This window comes from Periophthalmus magnuspinnatus, chromosome 13 (assembly GCF_009829125.3).
Source record: "Periophthalmus magnuspinnatus isolate fPerMag1 chromosome 13, fPerMag1.2.pri, whole genome shotgun sequence".
NCBI classification, from domain to species: domain Eukaryota; kingdom Metazoa; phylum Chordata; class Actinopteri; order Gobiiformes; family Gobiidae; genus Periophthalmus; species Periophthalmus magnuspinnatus.
In genome coordinates, this window is record NC_047138.1 from 17,841,842 (window position 1) to 17,862,822 (window position 20,981).

Genomic DNA, 20,981 nt, shown 5'->3' on the forward strand with positions numbered 1-20,981 from the left:
CCTCCACCCCATAGCCCTGATAAAAATAACCTGATTAGCATAGTCATGTTTGATATTTGCATTTGAGTTGAAGACTTCAGGTTCCGGTGCATCTGGTGTAATTCTGGAAGAGACAAGTCACTTTTAAACTCCAAGTTCATGTGGACAAAATTGTTAGTACCCTTCGGTTAATGAAAGAAAAACTTACAGTGGTCACAGAAATAACTTGAATCTGGCAAAAGTAATAATAAATACAAAAATCAAACGATTCCTGTAACTGTCAATGAGACTTCTGCACCTCTCAGCAGGTATTTTGGTGGCCCACTCCTCATGAGCAAACTGCTCTAGTTTCAGGTTTGAAGGGTGCCTTTTCCAGACAGCATGTTTTAGCTTCTTCCAAAGATGCTCAATAGGATTGAGGTCAGGGCTCTTTAGAATAATCCAATGTTTTCCTCTTAGCCATTCTTGGGTGTTTTTAGCGGTGGGTTTTGTCTTGTCCCAGTGCAGATATATTGTATAAGCAGCTCTTGAGGTCAAAATAAGTCAGCTGCATGCTGTCTGCATCGAATGATAAAGCGTGTCCGAGAATCAGGAAGTGTGCGGTTAGCATGCCACTTGTTAGTTTTACTGTCACAGTAAGTCTGACAGTTGTGAGAAGCTTATAAAACACATCACAACTAATAAATGGGATAAGGTAAGTGAGGAATAACTTTGGACTCCTGCAAACTATTTCAAATGGTTTGGTGATGGCTTAGTTTTGTTTTTTGTTTTAGTTTTGTTTATTTTTCAATGGTAAACTTGAACTATAAATAAACATAGTAAGAGTTGTTTTGTTGAGGTGCATGGTAATAGCAGGAGGGTTTGGACTGCCTCAACAGATTCAAATATTTAAACACAGAGACTTTTTAAAATTTACTTCATATTTTTTATTTTTACTTATTTTTTTGTGCACACACCATATCAGTCGAAACGAACGAAAACTAGGACCAGAACTCAACTCTAATATTGTTAATATTATTATTTTTTAACACTTTCACAGTGTCATACAGGCTGCACACCAGAATGGGTTATAACTACAGATTGCATAAAGACGTGGGCTAAGTGAGTGTGACATCACCCACAGTGTTCAGCTCCAGTCAAATTGCTCATTCAGCAGTTAGCTTTCAATCAAACCTGTTGCTAATGATAGTGGGAATGACCTTGAGGAAAGAAGGCGTCTGAAATCATTCGAAAGCTATTGAAGAAAGGTTAATTTCTGTCCGGTGAATGTGTGAATGTGACATTTTTAGTACTGATACCTGCTCAATCTAGTTTCAGTACTAGTTTTAGTATAGATTAGTACCAGATTTTTGATACTTTTAACAACCATAATTCTAACAGGTAGATTTTGAAGAAAGTTTGCCGTAATTAATTCTTTCCTTCAATGAAATAAAATTGTTAGCAAATCATACATCATTTCCAAAAAGCATCACTCATTATGTTTACATAAGTGATACAGGTTCTTGCAACTTGCACACACATCTCTGACATGTTTTTGATATTTTAGGAAACGGACAACTATGGGGAGATTGATATGGGACAAATAAAGATGAGTTCTCAACGCTTGAACAGAAGCGAGTCAGAGGAAGAACAGAATCTGTAGACAAATTGATAGGTTCACAACCTATATTACAGTTCAAAAGAGAAGAGAAGACAAGAGAGATTATTTTGTCTCAATATTGAGGAGAAAGAGCGGAGAGGCAAAAAACCCCAGTTACAAACCACCACCCTCTCTGGGGCCCAGACCGTCTTTCACCTCTTTTATTAAAGTTAGGGAACCCTAGTTACATACACATCTGAAGGGGGGGGGGGACGTATACTTTGCAAGCAGTGTAAAAACATATGACGAAATTCACAGAGAAATATATTCTGTTTTTGCATTTCCACAAGGTCACTCTTTCTCTTCGCACAAAACATCCCATGATGTTTCTGTTTTAGGGTTTCACAGTGACCTTCTTCCCGTGGGATCCTGCACTTTCAAAAGACATTTTCTGCAAGACTCAAGAACAAACATTAGTGCAGATTACATAGTTTACATAGTTGAAATGAATATAATGATTATAATAAGAGTGAACATTACAGTACCTACAGTATCTTTAAAATGAACAGTGAGATAACATAATATAACTTGAATATATATTTTGAATCCATCACAAATAATACACTTATTGGACAGCATTGAGGAGGGTTTGAATTGGGCGTGGGAGAGATCGCTAAATTACTTAAAGATGCATGGATCTAAAACCTTATCAGGCATGTTTTTGATAATGGAACAACATTATAACATAGTAAAATTCAAAGTTAAATCTGTCAACTGGATAAAAAGTTGCAGGAGCTTTCACTCCTTCAACTTTTTTAACTTTGACTTTTATTAGGGATTAGACCTGGACGACTGAGGGATTACACAGACATTACAAAACAGTACCATTCCACACCTTTTATTGTAAAGTTTTGTTGTTGTTGTTGTTGTTGTTGTTGTTGTTGTTGTTGTTGTTGTTGTTGTTGTTGTTGTTGTTGTTGTTGTTGTAATTCCTTCAAAGCTACCATCTGTAAGTTTATTTGATTTTGTTTCACCAGTAGATGGCAGATGTGAAACCTTTTCCTCCATCCCCTCACCTGGTCTCCTTTTTATTAGGCCAAGGCTGGTACACTATCAGACAGCAGTAACGTAGATAGCATCTAGTGGTGAAGTGTGAGAATGCAACAGGCTCAGATTGGTCAACCTGACTACAAGTAGCTTTAATGACATGATTTCCACCTCCAAATAAATTTACAAATAAAAATACAATTAAACCAAACTTTGACATGGACACTTTATGGCCTCTTTAGAGCTTTCTTTCATTTACACATGTTAAACACACAAATCCTACAAGAAGCACTCCACTGTGTTTTTAAACTCCATACACCTTCACTAGAATCATTTGGATAATATCAGCCCTGGAATTACCAATCTCTACTGAACAAAAAGTAAAATGTTGCTGTTAATTATAAACTATTGCTTCATGACATCACAAGGTGGAACAGAGCATTTTCAGTTTGGAGACATACACAGGCCAATAATAAAGGGCTACACATGTGTGGATGAAGCAAAAAAGAACTCCAGGTGTATTTTTGAAGAGGTAATGACACAAGAGTCAATTTGGCATAAAGGACCTCATAGGCTTAAATTATAGATAACTTTCTTTCAACTAATGAATGCATTTCGTTTTTGTTTAGCGTCTTACACATTATTTCATAAAGTTTTGTCAGTGAGCTGGCCATTGACCTCTGTAGTTTCAATAGAAGACCTGTCTGATCTGAAATGCCCATTGGCTTCTACTCTTCCATTGCCATTGCTTGTGTGTAAAGGAATATCTTCTCTTGTCTTCTCTCATCTTTAGAGTGCGTTTAACTATTACCAAAGTTCCACAGGTTTTTGATTCTAATGAAGAGGATGCAGCAATTTAATAGTGTTCATTTGAAAATCTATTCATATTTGCCTGGTATTCTTGTATTTGTTCTTCACATTTGAATTGTGTGACAAGAAGCAGAGTGTTTTAAAGACCAAAATACAATTTGTCCATGATGACCACGAGGTAATTTGTGTTTTAATGATGTTTCTGTATATACTGACATTTGATTCAAAATATCCAACTTAGAATGAGTCATACAGAGCAAAAACATGAAACTGAGCCAAGCAGAGTTGTACCACAATGGATACGTGGACGATCTGGCGCTGAGTGTCAGGTCCTGACCACCCTTCTCCCTCTTGAAGTGAGTTTTGAATGACCAGCATTTACGTAAAGTGTCCAGTAGAGGCCGCCCCAGGACCACATTTAACCCAGGTGAAGTAAGAGGTCAGAGCCATAGTAAGGTTTGTGAGTCCTGTAACTGTTTAATGTTCACTCCGAGTGCATGAGGTGCTCAGCTTGTTGTCTCCTCCGTATTAAAAAAAAAAAAAAAAAGGTATTTGGGAGGGCAAAGCATCACATTCAACCTTCAGAGCAATTTGGGGGAAATACAAATGAAACTTTGTCAAGTCAATACAAATACATATCTGTATAATGTGTGTATTGATACAGACACTATAGGCATGTGATATATTGTGTGACTGTGTCTATAGCACAGTAGGCAATACTATATAAAAATGAGCATTTGATATTGGCTTAATTCAGCTTAAATGTGCAGTATATAGACTTATCTTCTTGTGAGGGGTCTGCCTGCTAAAGTAAATTAGTAGCACCTCCAAACAGATGACAAAACCTTGATCACAAACGGGGTCATCGGCTTATGGCCGGCCTAATAAACTCACTCTTGGTCTTGTGCTTAAAACCCAAGTCAGATTCAGAATCAGAAGACTTTTATTGCCATTGTCAGTGAACACAGCTCACAAACTAGGAACTTACTGCGGTGATAGAGTGCAACAAAAAAACACACTGAATAAATACAAATAAGGGCATGCACAAAGTTAGGCAACTCGCCTTCTGATCCTAATGGTAGTAATTCAAAATGATTTTACAAATGTATTTCAAATGGCTACTTCAGCTGCATGCATTCTCTGACAGAGCTGTGACCCACACTGTGTATCCGCGAGCCTGTTCCATCCGGAGCGTGTTTTGTGCTGGCTGGCTCCGCTCTAAGCCCGGGAACAAGGCACAACAATGGCCTGGCTTTAGGCGCTGCAGTAAAGTGCTGACTGTCCACTCGCTCTAACCCCTCTATTCTGTCCCGTGTGTGGGCCCCGCACCTCCCCGGGACTGTGTCAGACGCGCCCGGAGACTGCGCGCTCTACCCCCGCTGCTCCACTGCTCCACACCCGAGCACGGCGCACCGGACCCAGCATGTGTGAGTGCCTGCGGGCCTTATTCCGGGTCTCCTGGACACCATCTTCGGATACAGGTCAGTAGTTTCCCCGGGACTCCAACAACTGTGCGTTAGGTCCTCATTCTTCTGTAGTCCACCTGTTCAACTCTTCTGGGACACAGTCCCTTTAAAACGTCCTTTGAAGTTGGTTGATTATTAGCTACTCTTTAATAGATTCAGATGATAGATAGATGTCAACACTTCAAACTGTTTTCTGATACAGTAGCGGTCCTTTAATTTTAATTTTAATTTTAATTTTAATTTTGTGAATATCCCATGCCCTCTCTCAACAATGGCATGTAGTTGCAAAGACCTCCACCAGATGGCGACAGGCTTGCATCTAATGACACAATGAAATCCTAACGTTGTCTGTAAGGGCTAAAAACAAAGGCTGTTAATGCTACACGTCCTATGGTGATGGACAAAGTTAATTTGAGCAGAGGAATGGCCAGTCTGGTGAAGGCATTTGGACTGCAGAACTTCCTGGAGAAGGAGGCAGAGTCAACAGAGTTAGCCCACTGACTCATGCAATTAAGCAAAAAAAACAAAAAACAAAACAAAAACAACACACGGTATAAACAACATTTAAAACACGTTAAAAGGTAAGAGTGTATTTTGCATAATAGGTGTCCACATTTGGACATTACATGTAGGCTGTTCCTAAATAATGTACATGTTTGGTAATTAAAATTGAGCCATAAATTTTGTGTATCCCAGACACCAGCAGAGGGTACAACGACTCCACCTGCTGACACACTGAAATGCAGATAAAGCCATGGCTGCTGCTGGTGTCAAAGTCGGTTATCCCCATGAATAGTTCTGAAAGCTGATGAAGCTAAACAAATGTGTGTATGCACTTTAAAAACATAAAGGAGATATTCTGTACCACCTGATATTGTCATGGAGTGGGATTTGAGCGTCACACATCTTACTGAAATATGTGAAACCAAACACAACTCCATGTGTTTGAGATGAAGAAACATTATGCTTAAAGGCTGCTTGGGTGGAGGTAAGCGCTGCACCTTTACCACCAGAGGGAGCCAGTCTCTGCTCTGCTCTTTGTGGATACATGTAGTTTTCAGGCTCCATACTTTCCTCTTACTTGAGTAATATGTTGTGCAGTGTAACTGTACTCTTTCTTAAGTAAAGGTTGTGGTTCCTCTTCCCACTGTGAGTAAGGCAACAAGTGACAAAGGCTTTATGTTGACAATATGAAATTATTTGAACATTTGTGTTTCTTGCACTGCTCCATCAGATTTCTAATTTTTGTCTCTATCCTTTGAAACCCAGATATGAGTAGTTTAATGTTTTGTTCTGGATTCACTTCAAATTATAAATCAGATGTTATGCCCAGACTACAACACTTTTTCACTTGAGTAATTTCTTGGACTGCTGCATTGTGCTTGAGTTTTAATGATACTGAAAATTTACTCACATCTCATAAAAATTCATTTTCCGGCTAAATTCTGGGATTTCTACTTCATCAAGCACAAGATGACTCCAGATGCCGTTCCTTCTGGATTCCTATCACAGGGCCTATCACAGACTGAAGGTGGCTCCAGATGCTTCCTGGTTTTGAGCTGCACGTTCATATCTGTTCTGAAGGATCTAACTGGATTTCCTGAGCTTTCTTGCCTTGGTAGAGGTCAAAGGTGCTCAGTCCAAGATATCTGCCCCTCTTTGGGTCATCCTTCCCTCCAACCCGCCCTGCACGCCCTAATATGGAGGAGATTTTTCTGCCCCATGTCCAATCAGAAGGTGGTATGCGTGTGCGTGCTAGTGCCTTGATGTGGTCTGGGAGCGGTCAGACGGAGCAGGTCGGCTGTACAGGACAGAGCTCAGTGGGGCCACTGCGACTGCACCACCCAGAGAGGGGCATGTGAGGAGGACAATATACACTTTTCAACTGCAGTACTACTTTTGAAGGTACGTATCTGAGGAGAGGGTGATAGTACTCAGTTACAGTTTGTTTTTAAAGACATTGTACTTTTCAAAGTAGTTTTCTAGCAGCATACTTTTACTCCGACCTGAGTAATACCAAGTAACAGCACTCTTTCTTGAGTAAAAGTTGTGGTTCCACTTCCCACTGTGAGTAAGTCTACAAGTGACAAAAGTTTGGGGGGTTTGTAAATTTTTGTGTCTATCCTTTGAAAATAATAGATTCTGAGCATTATTTCATGTTTTGTCCTTCATATTGCATTCAAAAATTATTAATTAGATGTTACGTCCCAACGGTTACTCTTACTTGAGTAGTACTTTTCCCGTATACCTTTTTACCTGGGTCATTTGGGCGTATACTACTCTATGTGGGCTTATACTTATTCTGGTACAGCTCAAGATCATTTTAAAGCTATTCAGGAGAGGTACATTTCTATCCTGTTGATGTGACTTTTTTTACTACTGATACTTGCTCAAATGAGTATCTGCTTTCGATACAAGTTTTGGTATCGATTTTTACCAGATTTTTTTTATACTTTTGACAACCCTATTTGAAAAGACAATTTATTCACTTTCAAACAGATTATCCATGTGTTTTGGGGCTGGTTTGTGCGGCTGAGTTTGCCATAGCTCCTGCATGGTGCACAATAGCGTCCTGTTTGTGGCTGCTGCGTCTCCGGGCTGTCAGCTGGTCTTGTGTTAGGGGACACTGAGGTATTCACACTATTCACAGGAACTATTTGCAGCGTGGCATGTCACTATGGGTCCAAGTGTAGCCATGTTTTGTAACCAGAGCTGGATCCCCGGACACATTCTGAGCCTGGAGCGCACGCTAGCATCGCACTTTTAGACTGGGCGGAGGTGGCTTAGTGGTAGAGCCAGTCCATATGCCGAAAAAGTTAGCAGAAAGTTTTACCTCATTTTGAACAATCTCAGTTTTATTTAATCAAAAAGGATCAAATAAGTGTAAATAAGCAAATTTCTGGTCACTGTTGTGTTAAAAATTGAGTATGAACCTTTTTATAAATTTTTGAAAGTAAATGTTATTATCAAAACCTTTGAAGAGTTCTCATTGACATTTTCCTTATTTTTTCGATTTGATTTGTTTTACTAAAAACTAGATCAAAATAATATTACTTTTTGTCACTGTTGTGTTTAAAATTTTGTTTCAAGCTTTTTGAAAATTGTTGAATCCTGAAACTATAACAGTAAATATGTTAAATCAAAACTTTTAAAGAACTCTCATTGACAAAATATTATGTAAAAATGATAATTTCCTGGCATATGAATTTTATTGATAAATTAATTAGCCAGGAAACAATAATCACAATTTTCTTTAGGTATTTTGAACTCTCAATTTTCAATTAGATTTTCTTACTAAAAATAAAAAACATCAAATTATTTTATTTTATGCATGTATTTTTGTCACTGTTGCATTAAAAATCAAGGATCAAGCTTTTTGAAAATTGTTAAATCGTGCAACTATAACGATAAATATGTTAAATCTATTTTTTAAAGAGCTCTCATTGCCAAAATATTCTTTAAAAAGCTACTTTTTATAGAAAAATTCAGATAAAATCCGTTTTCCTCAGTTTTTATTCAATATTATTTTTGTCCCATTAAAAACAAATAAAAATGGCTTTCATTGAGGATTGGTTGTGGACCCCTGCATTAAAACCACCCAAATTGACACCCAAACACAGCCCTACTCAGTGGTAAAGTTTTCACTCACAAACCACATATTTTCCAGATTCATTCTAATCCAGCCAATTTGTCCTGTTGTTGGGTTCCAAGGCAAGACACTTCATCCACTTAGTACAAATCTGAGGAGGTGGTTGCATGGCGCAGATTGATTGATCTTTAGTGCCCAGAGGTAGTTTGAAATGCCTGAAATACAAGTAGGAAGAACCGAACCTGACACCAGTGAATAGTTTACTGAAAGAAGAAACTTTGGCGCTTAATCTATGACAACGATGTAGTAAAGGGAGAAGATGGCATGTTGTAATACCTTCTTTGGGACTTAGACACTGGCGGAGGTGAAGAGGAGGAGAAGGAGAGGATGAGGAGGATGGTGGTTCTGTTGCTGCAGTGGAAAGGGAGCAAAGGAGGCTCGTAGCTGAAATGCCAGAGAAAAAAATAGAGATTCACAGACACATATGAATAACTCCAGATGTGATTGGTTGAGAGGCACATTCCGCGGGCTGTGATTGGTTGATAGGGACAAGGAGGAAATATGGTTGAGCTTCAGCAGGAAAACTGTGGTCAAATACAATCACAGCTGGGTAAAGGAGCTAAAATTGTACTGGAATATCATAACTTCAAAATATTACCACTTGAGTAGAAGTTCAAAGAAAAAAAAAGAATAACGAGTATTTGAGGAAACTACTACTCAAAAGCTAACAGGGTGGATGTTAAAGAATAGCTCAAATCTAACAAAATCACATCTGAGGGAGCGGTGTAAGAAACACACATATTTAAAGAGGGTTTTACTTCTATGGGGTATTACTTGATATTTTTGATGCTCTGGATGCCCCATCCCTTTGCTCTCCATGCTGTCACTCCCCTCATCCCCCGAGCGCTATCACAGTACAATCAGTATGCTAGGGCTGTAGATCTTTAGTTGTTTAGCTGATTAATTGATTGAGGCTGTCTTAGTTGACCAAAGATTGCAGTAAATGATTTATTATTTTATTTAGATGTTAAAGATTTATTTGGGAAAAGAGCAAAAAGGAGAAGTGAGTGAGGGAGTTAGCGCAAAATGTGGTATTTTTATGTACTCGTGATTTGCAAGTTCAATCTGCCTTTATATAAATGCATTGTTTCCTAGTATTTTTTTCTGCTTAAATATTTGTTTTGGCATGAACTCCACCTGCAGGTCTAGTCTTATGAGTTCAGTTTGGCACAGATACATAGAGATACATGCCCCGCCCGATGTAGAAGTGCAGGTGACGTAGACTTGTGGGCTGAGCATTGGACAGAATCTTACAGCTAACCGTAAGGAGGGTTCGAATAGGGCTGGGAAGAGATTGCTAAATTACTCAAACATGCATGGATGACATCTAAAACTTCTTCAAGCATGTTTATTATTCGTTATAACATGGTAGGAAGCTCCAAAAAGTCAATTTAGCAGAATACTCCTTCTAATATCGTCAACATAAAGCTTTTGTCACTTGCAAACTTACTTGTACTGAGAAGGGTAACCTAAACCTTTACACAAATAAGAGTACTGTGTCATTGTAAAATATGTTACTCATGTAAGAGTAAAAATATGTACTATCCACCTCTGAGTATAGTACATATGAAAACAAGCACAGAAGGTTAGACGTTGAAAGTTGTTTATGTAGTTGTGATAGTGCAGTAGACCTGACCGTGAGGGTGTTGATGTAGTTGTGATAGTGCTGTGATAGTACAGTGCTGGGGCAGGGTGTGGCCGGGCTCTCCTTACACTGGGACAGCTGCTGCTCTCCGGTCACAGGATCTGCTGACCTCCATTCCAGCGCCTCCATGAGCTGCTAATGTTGGCCCAGGCTGGAGCAGAGTTGACCAGGCCAAAAGTCTGGCATTTTGAGGCTCTCCTACGCCCCCACAGGCAGGGGATGGAATAGACCAGGGAGAGACTGTAAGACAGGTGCACTGCATAACTTTTCTGTTGCGGGTCCAACACTTGCTTGTTTCCATAGAGATGTCATTGCTTTGAAGGGAATGTTCACTTCACAGTATGGCATTAGACTTACTTAACTTATGTGTCTCCCTGGAGACAAGCAGCGCAGGCCAAGGTCAGTTCTGTGGAGAAGTGAGCCACTTCATATAATAAGATTGCATGTTTTTAAGGTATTTAAATGAAATAAATGCTAAGTGGATGCATTTAATATCATTTTTAAATACAACTGGCAAAGCAATATGGCCATAGCTGTTTGTTCTTACCCAATCATCACCAGATCTCAGATGCTAAGCACTGGCAGGCCTGGTTAGTATTAGGATCTGAGGGTGCTGGGAATACCACGTAAATGGTAAATGGTCACATTTTTCTATAGCGCTTTTCTACTTTTAAGGCACTCAAAGCGCTTTACAACAAGGAACCACTCACCCATTCACACACACATTCACACACCAGCGTACGCAGACACTGAGGGCAAGGTGGGTTAAGTGTCTTGCCCAAGGACACAACGACAGCATTCATCTGTGTGAGTTAGAATCGCACCGCCAACCTATGGATCAGTGAATTTGACCGCTCAACCAATGATGTTTATGTCGAGAGCGGGATGTGCCACAGTGGAGCAGCACTGGTTCTAGTGCAAACTGTAGTAGTGTCTTTAGGCAAAACACTTCACCCACATTGCCCAGTAAGTGGTGTGTGCGAGAGATTTGTGCGAAAGATGGTGATGGTCAGAGAGGCCGATGGCACAGACTTACTTACCTATTAGTAGTAGTGTGGAGTTAATGAATAATGCACTATAACATGCTTCGAGTGTCCAAAAAATAAAAGTTACTTTAAATAGTTTCTTAAAATACATGTAGTACATCCATCAAGCACTTGAAGTATAGTTATACAGTTAGTATTTTTATCCAGAATATCTCAAACGGATGAGAGTACCATTGTGTTGTGTTATTTGTTCCACTGAGAGCAAAGGGCAGAAGCTGTGTCAGTAGCCTGTGTGTCGAGGCCTGTGTGATGGATGGTTCAAGTGGTTTCCCGGTGCAAGCTTGATTTAGTCCAGGAAGAAAGGACTGAGGCCGTCTGAGGAAAGCACTTCTGAAGAGGGGTGAGGGGCTGGGTGAGTCTGGGAGTGAAGAGGGGTGAGGGACTGGGTGAGTCTGGGAGTGAAGAGGGGTGAGGGGCTGGGTGAGTCTGGGAGTGAAGAGGAATGAGGGGCTGGGTGAGTCTGGGAGTGAAGAGGGGTGAGGGACTGGGTGAGTCTGGGGATAAAAATGGGTGAGGGAATGGGTCAGTCTGTGGGTGAAGGGGGTGAGAGGCTGGGTGAGTCTGAGGATTGGTGAGGGGCTCGATGAGTCCAAGGAGGGGTAGAGGAAGGAAGTCTATGGTAAACATCAGCTCCATTGCTCTGGATTGTATTACCTGTTTATATCTGGGAGCTATCTTTTGTATGCACCATGCATAATTTCTGTAGGGATTGTGTGTAACATACTATATAAGTTACTCATACCTGAGAAAGTGGGTATTTAACTAACTTTAACGTAGCTCTCGCAAAACCTTTGGCACACAGTCATTTTCAGACGCTGAAGTGAGGTGAGGTGAACTGCCAAGCGCAACCATTCAGAGCGCTGCTTTGGTTTTATTTTGTCTCAATGTGCTGATTTTACAATATACACAGTATATATCTTTAAAGGGCCCATATTACATTTTTTCTGATTTGTTGTAATGTTGTTTCCTCATCACAAACATACCTGGAGTTTCATTCACACATTTAAGACACAAACCCTGCACATTTAGGCTGAGATGTAGTTAGACTAATAACGTAAATGAAACAAAACACAACTTCAGGTATTTTTTTGTGATGTGGGACATTTAAGTAAGTCCATTTATATTTATTGGTTTTGTTAGAAATTACTAGAGGTTAAGTTACTGTAAAAGTATCTCAAGCCTGATGAATATTGATATATCTGGCTTTCTGTACAGTCTCTGTTAGGTGTTGCTGCCTGTGAACATGCTGGATTCTGGGTGTGGCCTGGAGCCTGAGGGGTGGTGGAGGTGGATCTTATCCGTGTGGCCCTGAGGGAGAAAGTAAAGAGAGTCTCATTTATTGATACAAACATGTTTGCTCTCCACGTGTTAAAAGAGTACATTTGTCACACACATCTCCATTAGAACCTGATGTTTATCTTCATTCTTTTTTCACTGTCCAGGAGAGGAGCAGACAACACCAGAGAGTAGAGAGGAGCAGGGCAGACAGGAGTAGAGAGAAGGAGAGGAGCGGTGAGGAGCAGGAGTAGACAGGAGTAGAGAGAAGGAGAGGAGCGATGAGGAGCAGGAGTAGACAGGAGCAGACAGAAGAAAACAGGAGTAGATAGGAGCAGGGTAGTGGACATGCAGGGACCTGCAGTTGTGAGGTCCTATAATAAGAGCACACCCCCGTGGGATGGGACACCTGCTGCTGTCTGTCTATCTGAGGGGCTCACTGAAACTGATTGGAACCTATCACGACATTCTAATGAATACTCAAAAAAACTTGAAAAACTTCAAAACTTGTTACATCCAGTGGAGAGAAAAACAGAGACATCTTCTCTGTCCACAAATACCACCAGGGGGCACCGCACCACAATTTGACAAACGGGCCATACAGTTTCCTAATAGTATACAGCAGAACTATCTCTTGGAGTTGGTGATTTTACATTGAGAGGTTCATGTGATTCCAAACAGAAAGAGCAAAAGTAAACTATGAGTATATGGACCTCAGCATTGCAGAGGTTCTGTGCACGGCCGTGTAGAGAGATCCATCCAAGACTGAACTGAGTTCTACTCATGAAAGTGCAACACATATCAGTGTGGTGTGGTGGTCAGGTTATTCACCAATGCCCCTTTATTTAGAATTAGTTCAAATATGCATCATTTTCAGCAGGGGCGTTGGGTTGAGGGGGCAGTACGGGGTCCTTACCCAGGGCCCAGTATAAACAGAGGCCCTTATAAAGTGAAGACCATATGAAAATGTAGTATGTGCCTACTCCAGTCTGCCCAGGGACATTTAATGCCACAGCACTGTTTTTCAGACCTGGTTTAGTCCAGAATGGAGTCCTGGTGGTTCAAAAGACAAATATTGTGGGTGGGGCACTGGTATGGTGTAGTGGGGGACACAGATGGTACAGACGGAGCAGAGAGCTGAGACCATGGAAAGAATGTGAGGCGTGCTATAACTGAGGAAAGGGGTTAGTTGTGTGTGTGTGTGTGTGTTTGTGTGTGGGAGGGGGAGCATGCCTCCTGGACACCTGACCTCCCCACAGTTACACACACTGTTTGCTGTTTCCATGCTTCTCGGGGACATTAGATTGACTTATTCTTTACCTGGAGACTGATCCAAACCTTAACCATAGTCGCTACTTTCCAAATCTTAAACTAGACCCTAGCGTGATTTTCACTCTCTTCAAAATGTGAAAAACAGAACTAGATCATTTAAACGATTTGCACTGGTCCAAAGTTATTCCTCATTTAGCTCATGCATTCAGAGCATCCTAATTATTTACCATGATTCATTTACAACCACTTTTCACAACTCTCAGATACCAGAGCGCCATATTGCTAACACATAATAGCATGCTAACACACACTTTCTGACAATAAAACACTTTATAATTAGATGCAGACAGAAAGCAGCTGACATAATTTGATCTCAAAAGCTGCTTCTATAATACGTCTGTACTGCGACAAGACACATTTTGCTCAAATACATGGGGGGAAAAAACAAATACTGGACCTTTATCCTGTTTTACCCATATCTGAACTTTAAACCAATCTAATAATGCTGATCTAATAATAAAGGCTTTATGTCATGGGGACCTGGTTTTTGTCCCCATAAGGAAGACAGGTCCCCATAACGTGAGTGTGTGTACTAATTTTAATCCTCACAATGTCATAAATACCTGCTCTCACACTCTCACACACAGATGCCTCCATCCAAAGCTTATGTAATCTGGGTAACTTTTGGTTGGGAATGGGCTATATGTATTGATAAGTCCCAATTAAAGAGGGTGTATTTACTTCTATGGAGTATTAACTGTTAACACTTAACATATTTAGATCACCATGTTCTCTTTTATTGTTTTAAAAATGCCATATTCACCAAAACAACGTATTAACATATTTTATAAGTTTCACTTGCGATTCTGATGCTCTGAGAACAGAGTCGTTCTTCTACTTGCTCTCCACCTAAGTCACTCACCCTTCAGAGCACTATTACATCAGCAAGCGTTCAAGTTGTTGTGTATAGTTTTGTATCATATTTTTGGATATTTATGGAGAATTGTCGTGTGGGAGCGTAAGTGACATAGGCCTGTGGGTGGAGCATTGCACAGAATCTTACAGCTAACTGTAAGGAGGGTTTGAATAGGGCACAAGAGAGACTGCTGTGTTACTCAAACAAGAATGAATGACATCTAAAATCTCTTCCGAGCTCAAAAGCTCAAAAACATGATTTTGGATAATACCTCCTTTTTAAGCAGCTTGAAAATAAGTCTGCTGTGTCAGAGAGAGCATTTTATTGTCTGATGATCAGGAAGTGTGTTAGCATGTCAGCTGTTGTTAACTTTAACGAGACAACAAAACCTCAGCACTGGAAAGCGCTTATAAACTCATGATGAATAATTAGGATTGTGATGAATAATTAGGATGCTCAGAATGCATAAGGTAAATGAGGAATAACTTTGGACCAGTTTAAAATGAACTGTTCTGTTTTGTCTTGTAGTAGTTCCTCAGCTTTGATTGGTGGGGCACTGAGAGGGAGACACATGCCCTTTTGAAGAGCTATTTTTAAAAAGATATCTCTTGGAATTTCTAGTTCACATGTCCACCATAACTCAACATCTAAACAGGAAAGCCCCACTTCAGAAGGCTGGTGTTTGGGGCAGAAAGGGAAATGGGAACGCCTAAAGGAAACCTGCATGGACATGGAAGAGACTCCAGGAGTGGTCCAAAGTCAGATGAACCCTGAACCTACTATGCAGGGGGCAGCTGTCTTCAATACTATGCCATTGTACCACCCAAAACCTTGAATTGTTGATTAGGTCTGAAACTAGCGAGAGGTTATTTTTATTAGTCTGCTAGTCCCACAATCATTTTTTTTCTTATGTTGAGATTTTTTTAATTCAACCAGTTAAAGTTGAAATGTGCCAGATGGAGGCTTGTTCATTCATAGAGAATATTTAGAAACATTAAAATCCATACATTTTCTTCTTGTCTAGTGTTGATTTACAGAACTCTACGTAGCTTTACAGTAAACTGGTTTTCCTAGAATCTCATCTGTGTTTTTTTGTGATTTTTATGACAGCTGAAGGATTTTTAAACAGTGAAAAAATGTTTGATGTGAAAATACTGCCACAAAATCCGATCTTTGAGAAAGCCCCTGTAAGCTGAACACCAGCAGTTTGCATTTACTTTGCACTCTATGGGATTTTTTGTTTTGTTTTTTGCTTGTTTACAACAAATCATAGTAATCCCCTATCCAAATGTTATAATAGATGCATGGCAGAGATATCAGACACGACTCAGACCTGCTCCCTCTGAGCTCCTACTCGGCGCACCACAAGAAGTATATTACACATATATATTACACAAATGCGGTTCATGTTTTGTTTCTTGTTGTGGGTTACACTGACTATTAGCTAATGGTGGAAGTACAAATTAAAGTAAATTTTAGAGTGTATACTTTTTACTTCTCTACATTTGAGAGCAGGTGTCTGTACATTTTACTCCACTATATTTTTGAACAAGACTGAAAAGTAAAAGTATTTTTTGTATGAGACGTGCTGAAAAGTCAGAGGGTTTATTTTTAACATGTTCATAATTTCAGCAAACAAAATTATACAAATAACAACAGCTAGAAAAAAAATTATCAGTTGTTTCTGTTCAAAATCACTACATTTGAAGCTTTATTAGATCTCAAAATCTGCACAATATACTTATTTCAATTTAAATACATTTTGAAACAGGTACTATAATACTTTTACTTTACTTTCTATGGATTCAATAATCATAAAATGACAACAGACCAAGAGTTTGTCAGTTTGTGTGGAGACGTCCAGCTGATCCTACGCTCTTCTCTTCCAGACTCTGACAGAGAGGACAGCCATGTGTGTGTCCCCAGCAGAGACTCAGCCGTAAGTCCCGTCTGGATCCCCTGTCTGTCCCTATGTGTATCCAGTGTGCATCCCTGTCTATGTCCGCTGTCTGTGCCCCTGTCTGTGTCTCCTGTATACAACCCTGTCTATGTCCATGTCTATGCCCCGGCCTGTATCCCTGTCCACTGCCTGTGTCCCCTCTGTGTCCTGTATTTGTCCCTGTCCGTGTCCCCTGTCTGTATCCCAGTCTGTGCCCACTGCCTGTGTGCCCTCTGTGTCCTGTCTTTGTCCTGTCTATGTCCCCATCTGTGTCCTCTGTCTTTGTTCTGTCTATTTCCTTGTCTATGTCTTTGTCTATGTCCCTGTCTATGTCCACTGTCTATGTCCCTGACTGTATCCCAGTCTGTGTCCACTGCTGAGGCCTGTCTATTTCCCTGTCTGTGTCCCTGTCTGTATCCATGTCTATGCCTCTGTCCCCTGTCTGTGCCCCTATTTTTGTCTATGTCCATGTTTAAGTCCATGTTTGTGTCCCTGTCTGTGTTCTATCTATGTCTTCTGTCTCTGCCCGTCTATGTTCCTGCCCCAGTCTGTGTCTCTGCCTATGCCAGTGGGGGTTAGACAGTGCTCCTTGTCTGACTGTGCACATGCCCACAGGTGAGGGACCGGAGAGCTCCCCCACCCCACAGCCCCTACAGCAGTCCCCCGGAGGAACAGGACAGCCCGGAGAGAGCGGTGCGCACACTCACACTAAATACATTCCCACTGTGTATGTTGGCAGGTATTCATCACATTGGAGGGACTGAAATTTGTATCCACACTCACATCATAGGAACCTCTCTTCCTTATGGGGACAAAAACTAGGTCCCTATGATGTAAATCCTTTATTGTTAAATCAGCAATATGGTTTAAAGTTCAGATATGGGTGTACAACTTTTCTTTCCAATTCTTTGTATTTGAGCAAAGCTGTCCTGCCCCAGTAGACATATTGCATAAGCAGCTCTGTGTACTGTCTACATCTAATTACAGTGTTTATAGTCCAAAAGCGTATATTATCATGGTAGCTGTTGTTAGCTTTACAGTCATGGCAAAACTCCGCTCTGGTGTCTGAGAGTTGTGAAAAGCACTTATAAAATCATTGCGGTGAATAATTAGGATGCTTGGAATGCAAACTGCTTAAAATGAACTAGTTGTTTTCACATTTTTAAGACAGTAAAAATCAGTTACTGTAAATATAATGGACAACGGTAGTTCAGTTGGCATAATGATCTGCCATTCTCGACATAAACATGATTAGTAGAGCAGTTAGATCCACTGACATGCCAACTCCCAGTGTGTGCGTACACTGGTGTATGAATGGGTAAGTGGTTCCTTGAAGGTATAAAAATGTGACCAAATGTGACAGTGCCTTGATCAGCCTGCCATGATGGTGAGGATCAGTCTCCAGAAAATAAATGTAATTTCCAAAGCATGGTTAGGGTCAGTGTTAGGATTAGGATCAGGACAAACAGACAGAGAGGGTCTAATGGCGGCTCTGTTGCAGGTGCAGAGGGAGAGGCTCCATGCTGAACTAAAGCAGGTGCTGAGTCAGAAGAGAAGCCTGAGAGACATGGAGCCAGAGCCAGCCGACCAGCACACGGTGAGCATGCAGCAGTCTTCACTGGGAACATGCACCATATACTGAAAAGGACTTTACATCACAGTCACAACTGATGGACAGAGATGTGGCTCACACTCCAACCACTAACAAACACACATTCACAAGTTGTGTCTTGCCCTGGGACTAGGGTTGTCAAAAGTATCAAAAATCAGATACTAATCAATTCTAAAACTAGTATCGAAACCCATTTGATCAAGTATCGATACTAAAAAAGCCACATCAACAGGACAGAAATGAACTTTTCCTGAATAGCTTTAGAAAGATCTTGGGCAGAACAAGTATAAGACAAGTATAAGACCACATAGACTAGTATACGCCCATGGACCACTATGGAACCTATCTGGGCCACTGAGGAATTCCACAGATATAAGCCTACATGGGAATATAAAAGAAAGTACTAACATTTAATGTTGAAAATCACATTTGATTGTCTAAAAATCATCATCCCTGTATCGGAATTGGTACTGAGTTTATTCCTTAGTATCACAATCAAGTTGGAAATGTTTGTATTGACAACACTACGTAGGACACAAAAGTATGAACTGACAAAGGTGCCACTGTCACAGCTCATATTCATATAATTTACTAAACATCTCTACTTCTTGCAAATGTCACAAGAAAGTACAGACACATGACCACATACAAAGACGTTTGGGTCTGGTACTGTATCCTGTCTCTCAGATAGGCATGACTGACAGGTGGATAAACCAATCAGACAACGCTTTATACATTTGAGAAAAAAAAAAAAAATACGGGACTGAGAACTTAGAACTTAAAACTTTCTGAAGAATCAACAGTGATGCACTAAACTTTGTAAATCTGAGTAAAAAAGTATTATGCAGAATTGACTTTTTGGAGCTTTCTACCGTGTTATAATGTTCCCTCGTCAAAAACATGCCTGAAGAGGTTTTAGATGGCATCCATGCATGTTTGAGTAATTTAACGATCTCTCCCAGGACCTATTCAAACACTCCTTTTAGTTAGCTGTAAGATTCTGTCCAATGATCTGCCCACAAGCCTACGTCATCCATTCTCTCACATGACAATTCTCCATAAATGTACAAAAACATGATAGAAAACAATACACAACACCTTCACAAACCTGGTGCAATGTGCAATAGTTTCATTAGTGGGATGGACGCTGATTGTGCTGTGATGTCACTCTCAAAAATGCAACTTATAAAACATGTTAATATGTTGTTTTTGCCAAATTTAGCATTTTTCAAAACAATGAACAGTAACATGCAATCTAAATATGTGATGTTTTAGCAGTTAATACCTCCTCTTTAAAAAAGTTGTATCATTTATTCTAAATAACAAAAAATATTTGTGAGATATTTTCTGCCATTGAGCTGTGGTTACATGTGCTCTATGGTCTGTTTCAAACAGAAGATAGGAGGAATTAAACTATCAGAGGAGCCTTCTACTGTCAGCTTATCACTGCAGATATACTGGCAATAGAATGTTCTCTAACATGTGACTGCTTGTGTTGTAGAAGGAGGAAGACATGTCTGAAGAGGTGGAGATCGTGATGGAGACAGAGGCGGAGGCAGGAGCAAGTGGCTACAGTGTGACCGGAGGAGGACATCGTGGGATCTTTGTGAGAGATGTTCTCAAAGACTCTCCAGCTGCAAAACACCTCAGTCTGCAGCAAGGTACTGTCCACTCTGCACACACAAGTCCTAACTGGACTTGGTCTACCAAGGAAACTCACTGAATCAAGTCCAGTTAGACTAGGCCTACCAAAGAAACTACTCATGCAATGAAAGTCCTCCTACACTAGACCTACCAAGGACACTACCCATATGATTAAAATCCAGCTAAATCTGCACCAAGCTACAAGTGAGGTGACCTAACATTGCCACACATGATTGCTAATGTAGGAAAGGCTGATTCATTGTACAAAGTGACTCATAAGTACACAATGTCTTGTTTAAAGTGAGCTGTAGAAATTAGTTTTAATGCAGAAGATTGCTGATATCCACATGTTGTTTCTGTAGGAGATCAGCTGTTGAGTGCCAAAGTCTACTTTGATAATGTCAAGTACGAAGATGCGCTAAAGATCCTCCAGTGTGCAGAGCCATATAAAGTCAGCTTCCAGCTGAAGAGGACAGTCACCCGAGAGGCCCCCAGTGTGAGAGCCCGACTACCCATTGTAGAGGTCAAAGGGCCCCGTGCCAAAGCGGCTAAACTGGTAACTACCCTAACAGGAGACTGCTAATAGACTTACAAAGACAATAAAGGAATCTTGAATGTTAGATTTTGTGTCGTATATCAGTAATAGTTTGCATAATTATTTAAAGAACAAATCTTCAATACAATTTGGACTTTACTTTTAATCAGAAGCATTGAAAGTTGTACTAATGTTAATATAATTGCAGAATTATCTGCAATATCTTGTTTTGTGCAGACCAGAGTCCAACTATACAGCTTTGGGCTGAATATTGTCAATGACTTGTGATGTTTCAGAGTGTGAAGGGGATGAAGCCATTTAAAACCCAAAAGAAACGAGGAGGTCGCTTTGGCCTGAAGAGGTTGAAAGAAAGGCATACAGAAGAGACGGAGCAGGAGGAAGGACCCCCCAGTGGGGACCAGAGTGATGAGGGTGAAGAGTTCTCTCTTCCCAAAATGAAACACTCCCAGAGTTCCACGGCACAAGCAGGAGCTGCAGGAAAGGGCAGACAGTATGTCAGGTGAGCTGCAGCTGCTACTGCAATGATGGACACACAAGTGTACAAGT

General features: G+C 40.4%; 1 protein-coding gene across 7 annotated transcripts in view; it reads left to right on the forward strand.

The window, feature by feature from the left end:
- Positions 1-6,676: 6,676 nt before the first annotated feature.
- The window catches only part of LOC117379820 (neuroblast differentiation-associated protein AHNAK-like), a 33,477-nt gene continuing 19,172 nt past the window's right edge, over positions 6,677-20,981 (forward strand). For all 7 annotated transcript variants that reach the window (XM_055225800.1, XM_055225801.1, XM_055225804.1 and 4 more), the window contains exons 1-7: positions 6,677-6,786; positions 16,574-16,623; positions 17,239-17,316; positions 18,131-18,220; positions 19,737-19,896; positions 20,242-20,435; positions 20,711-20,934. In XM_055225800.1, coding sequence (XP_055081775.1) covers positions 18,191-18,220; positions 19,737-19,896; positions 20,242-20,435; positions 20,711-20,934 — 608 coding nt within the window. In that variant the 5' untranslated portion in view covers positions 6,677-6,786; positions 16,574-16,623; positions 17,239-17,316; positions 18,131-18,190. The remainder of the gene's footprint in view (positions 6,787-16,573; positions 16,624-17,238; positions 17,317-18,130; positions 18,221-19,736; positions 19,897-20,241; positions 20,436-20,710; positions 20,935-20,981) is intronic.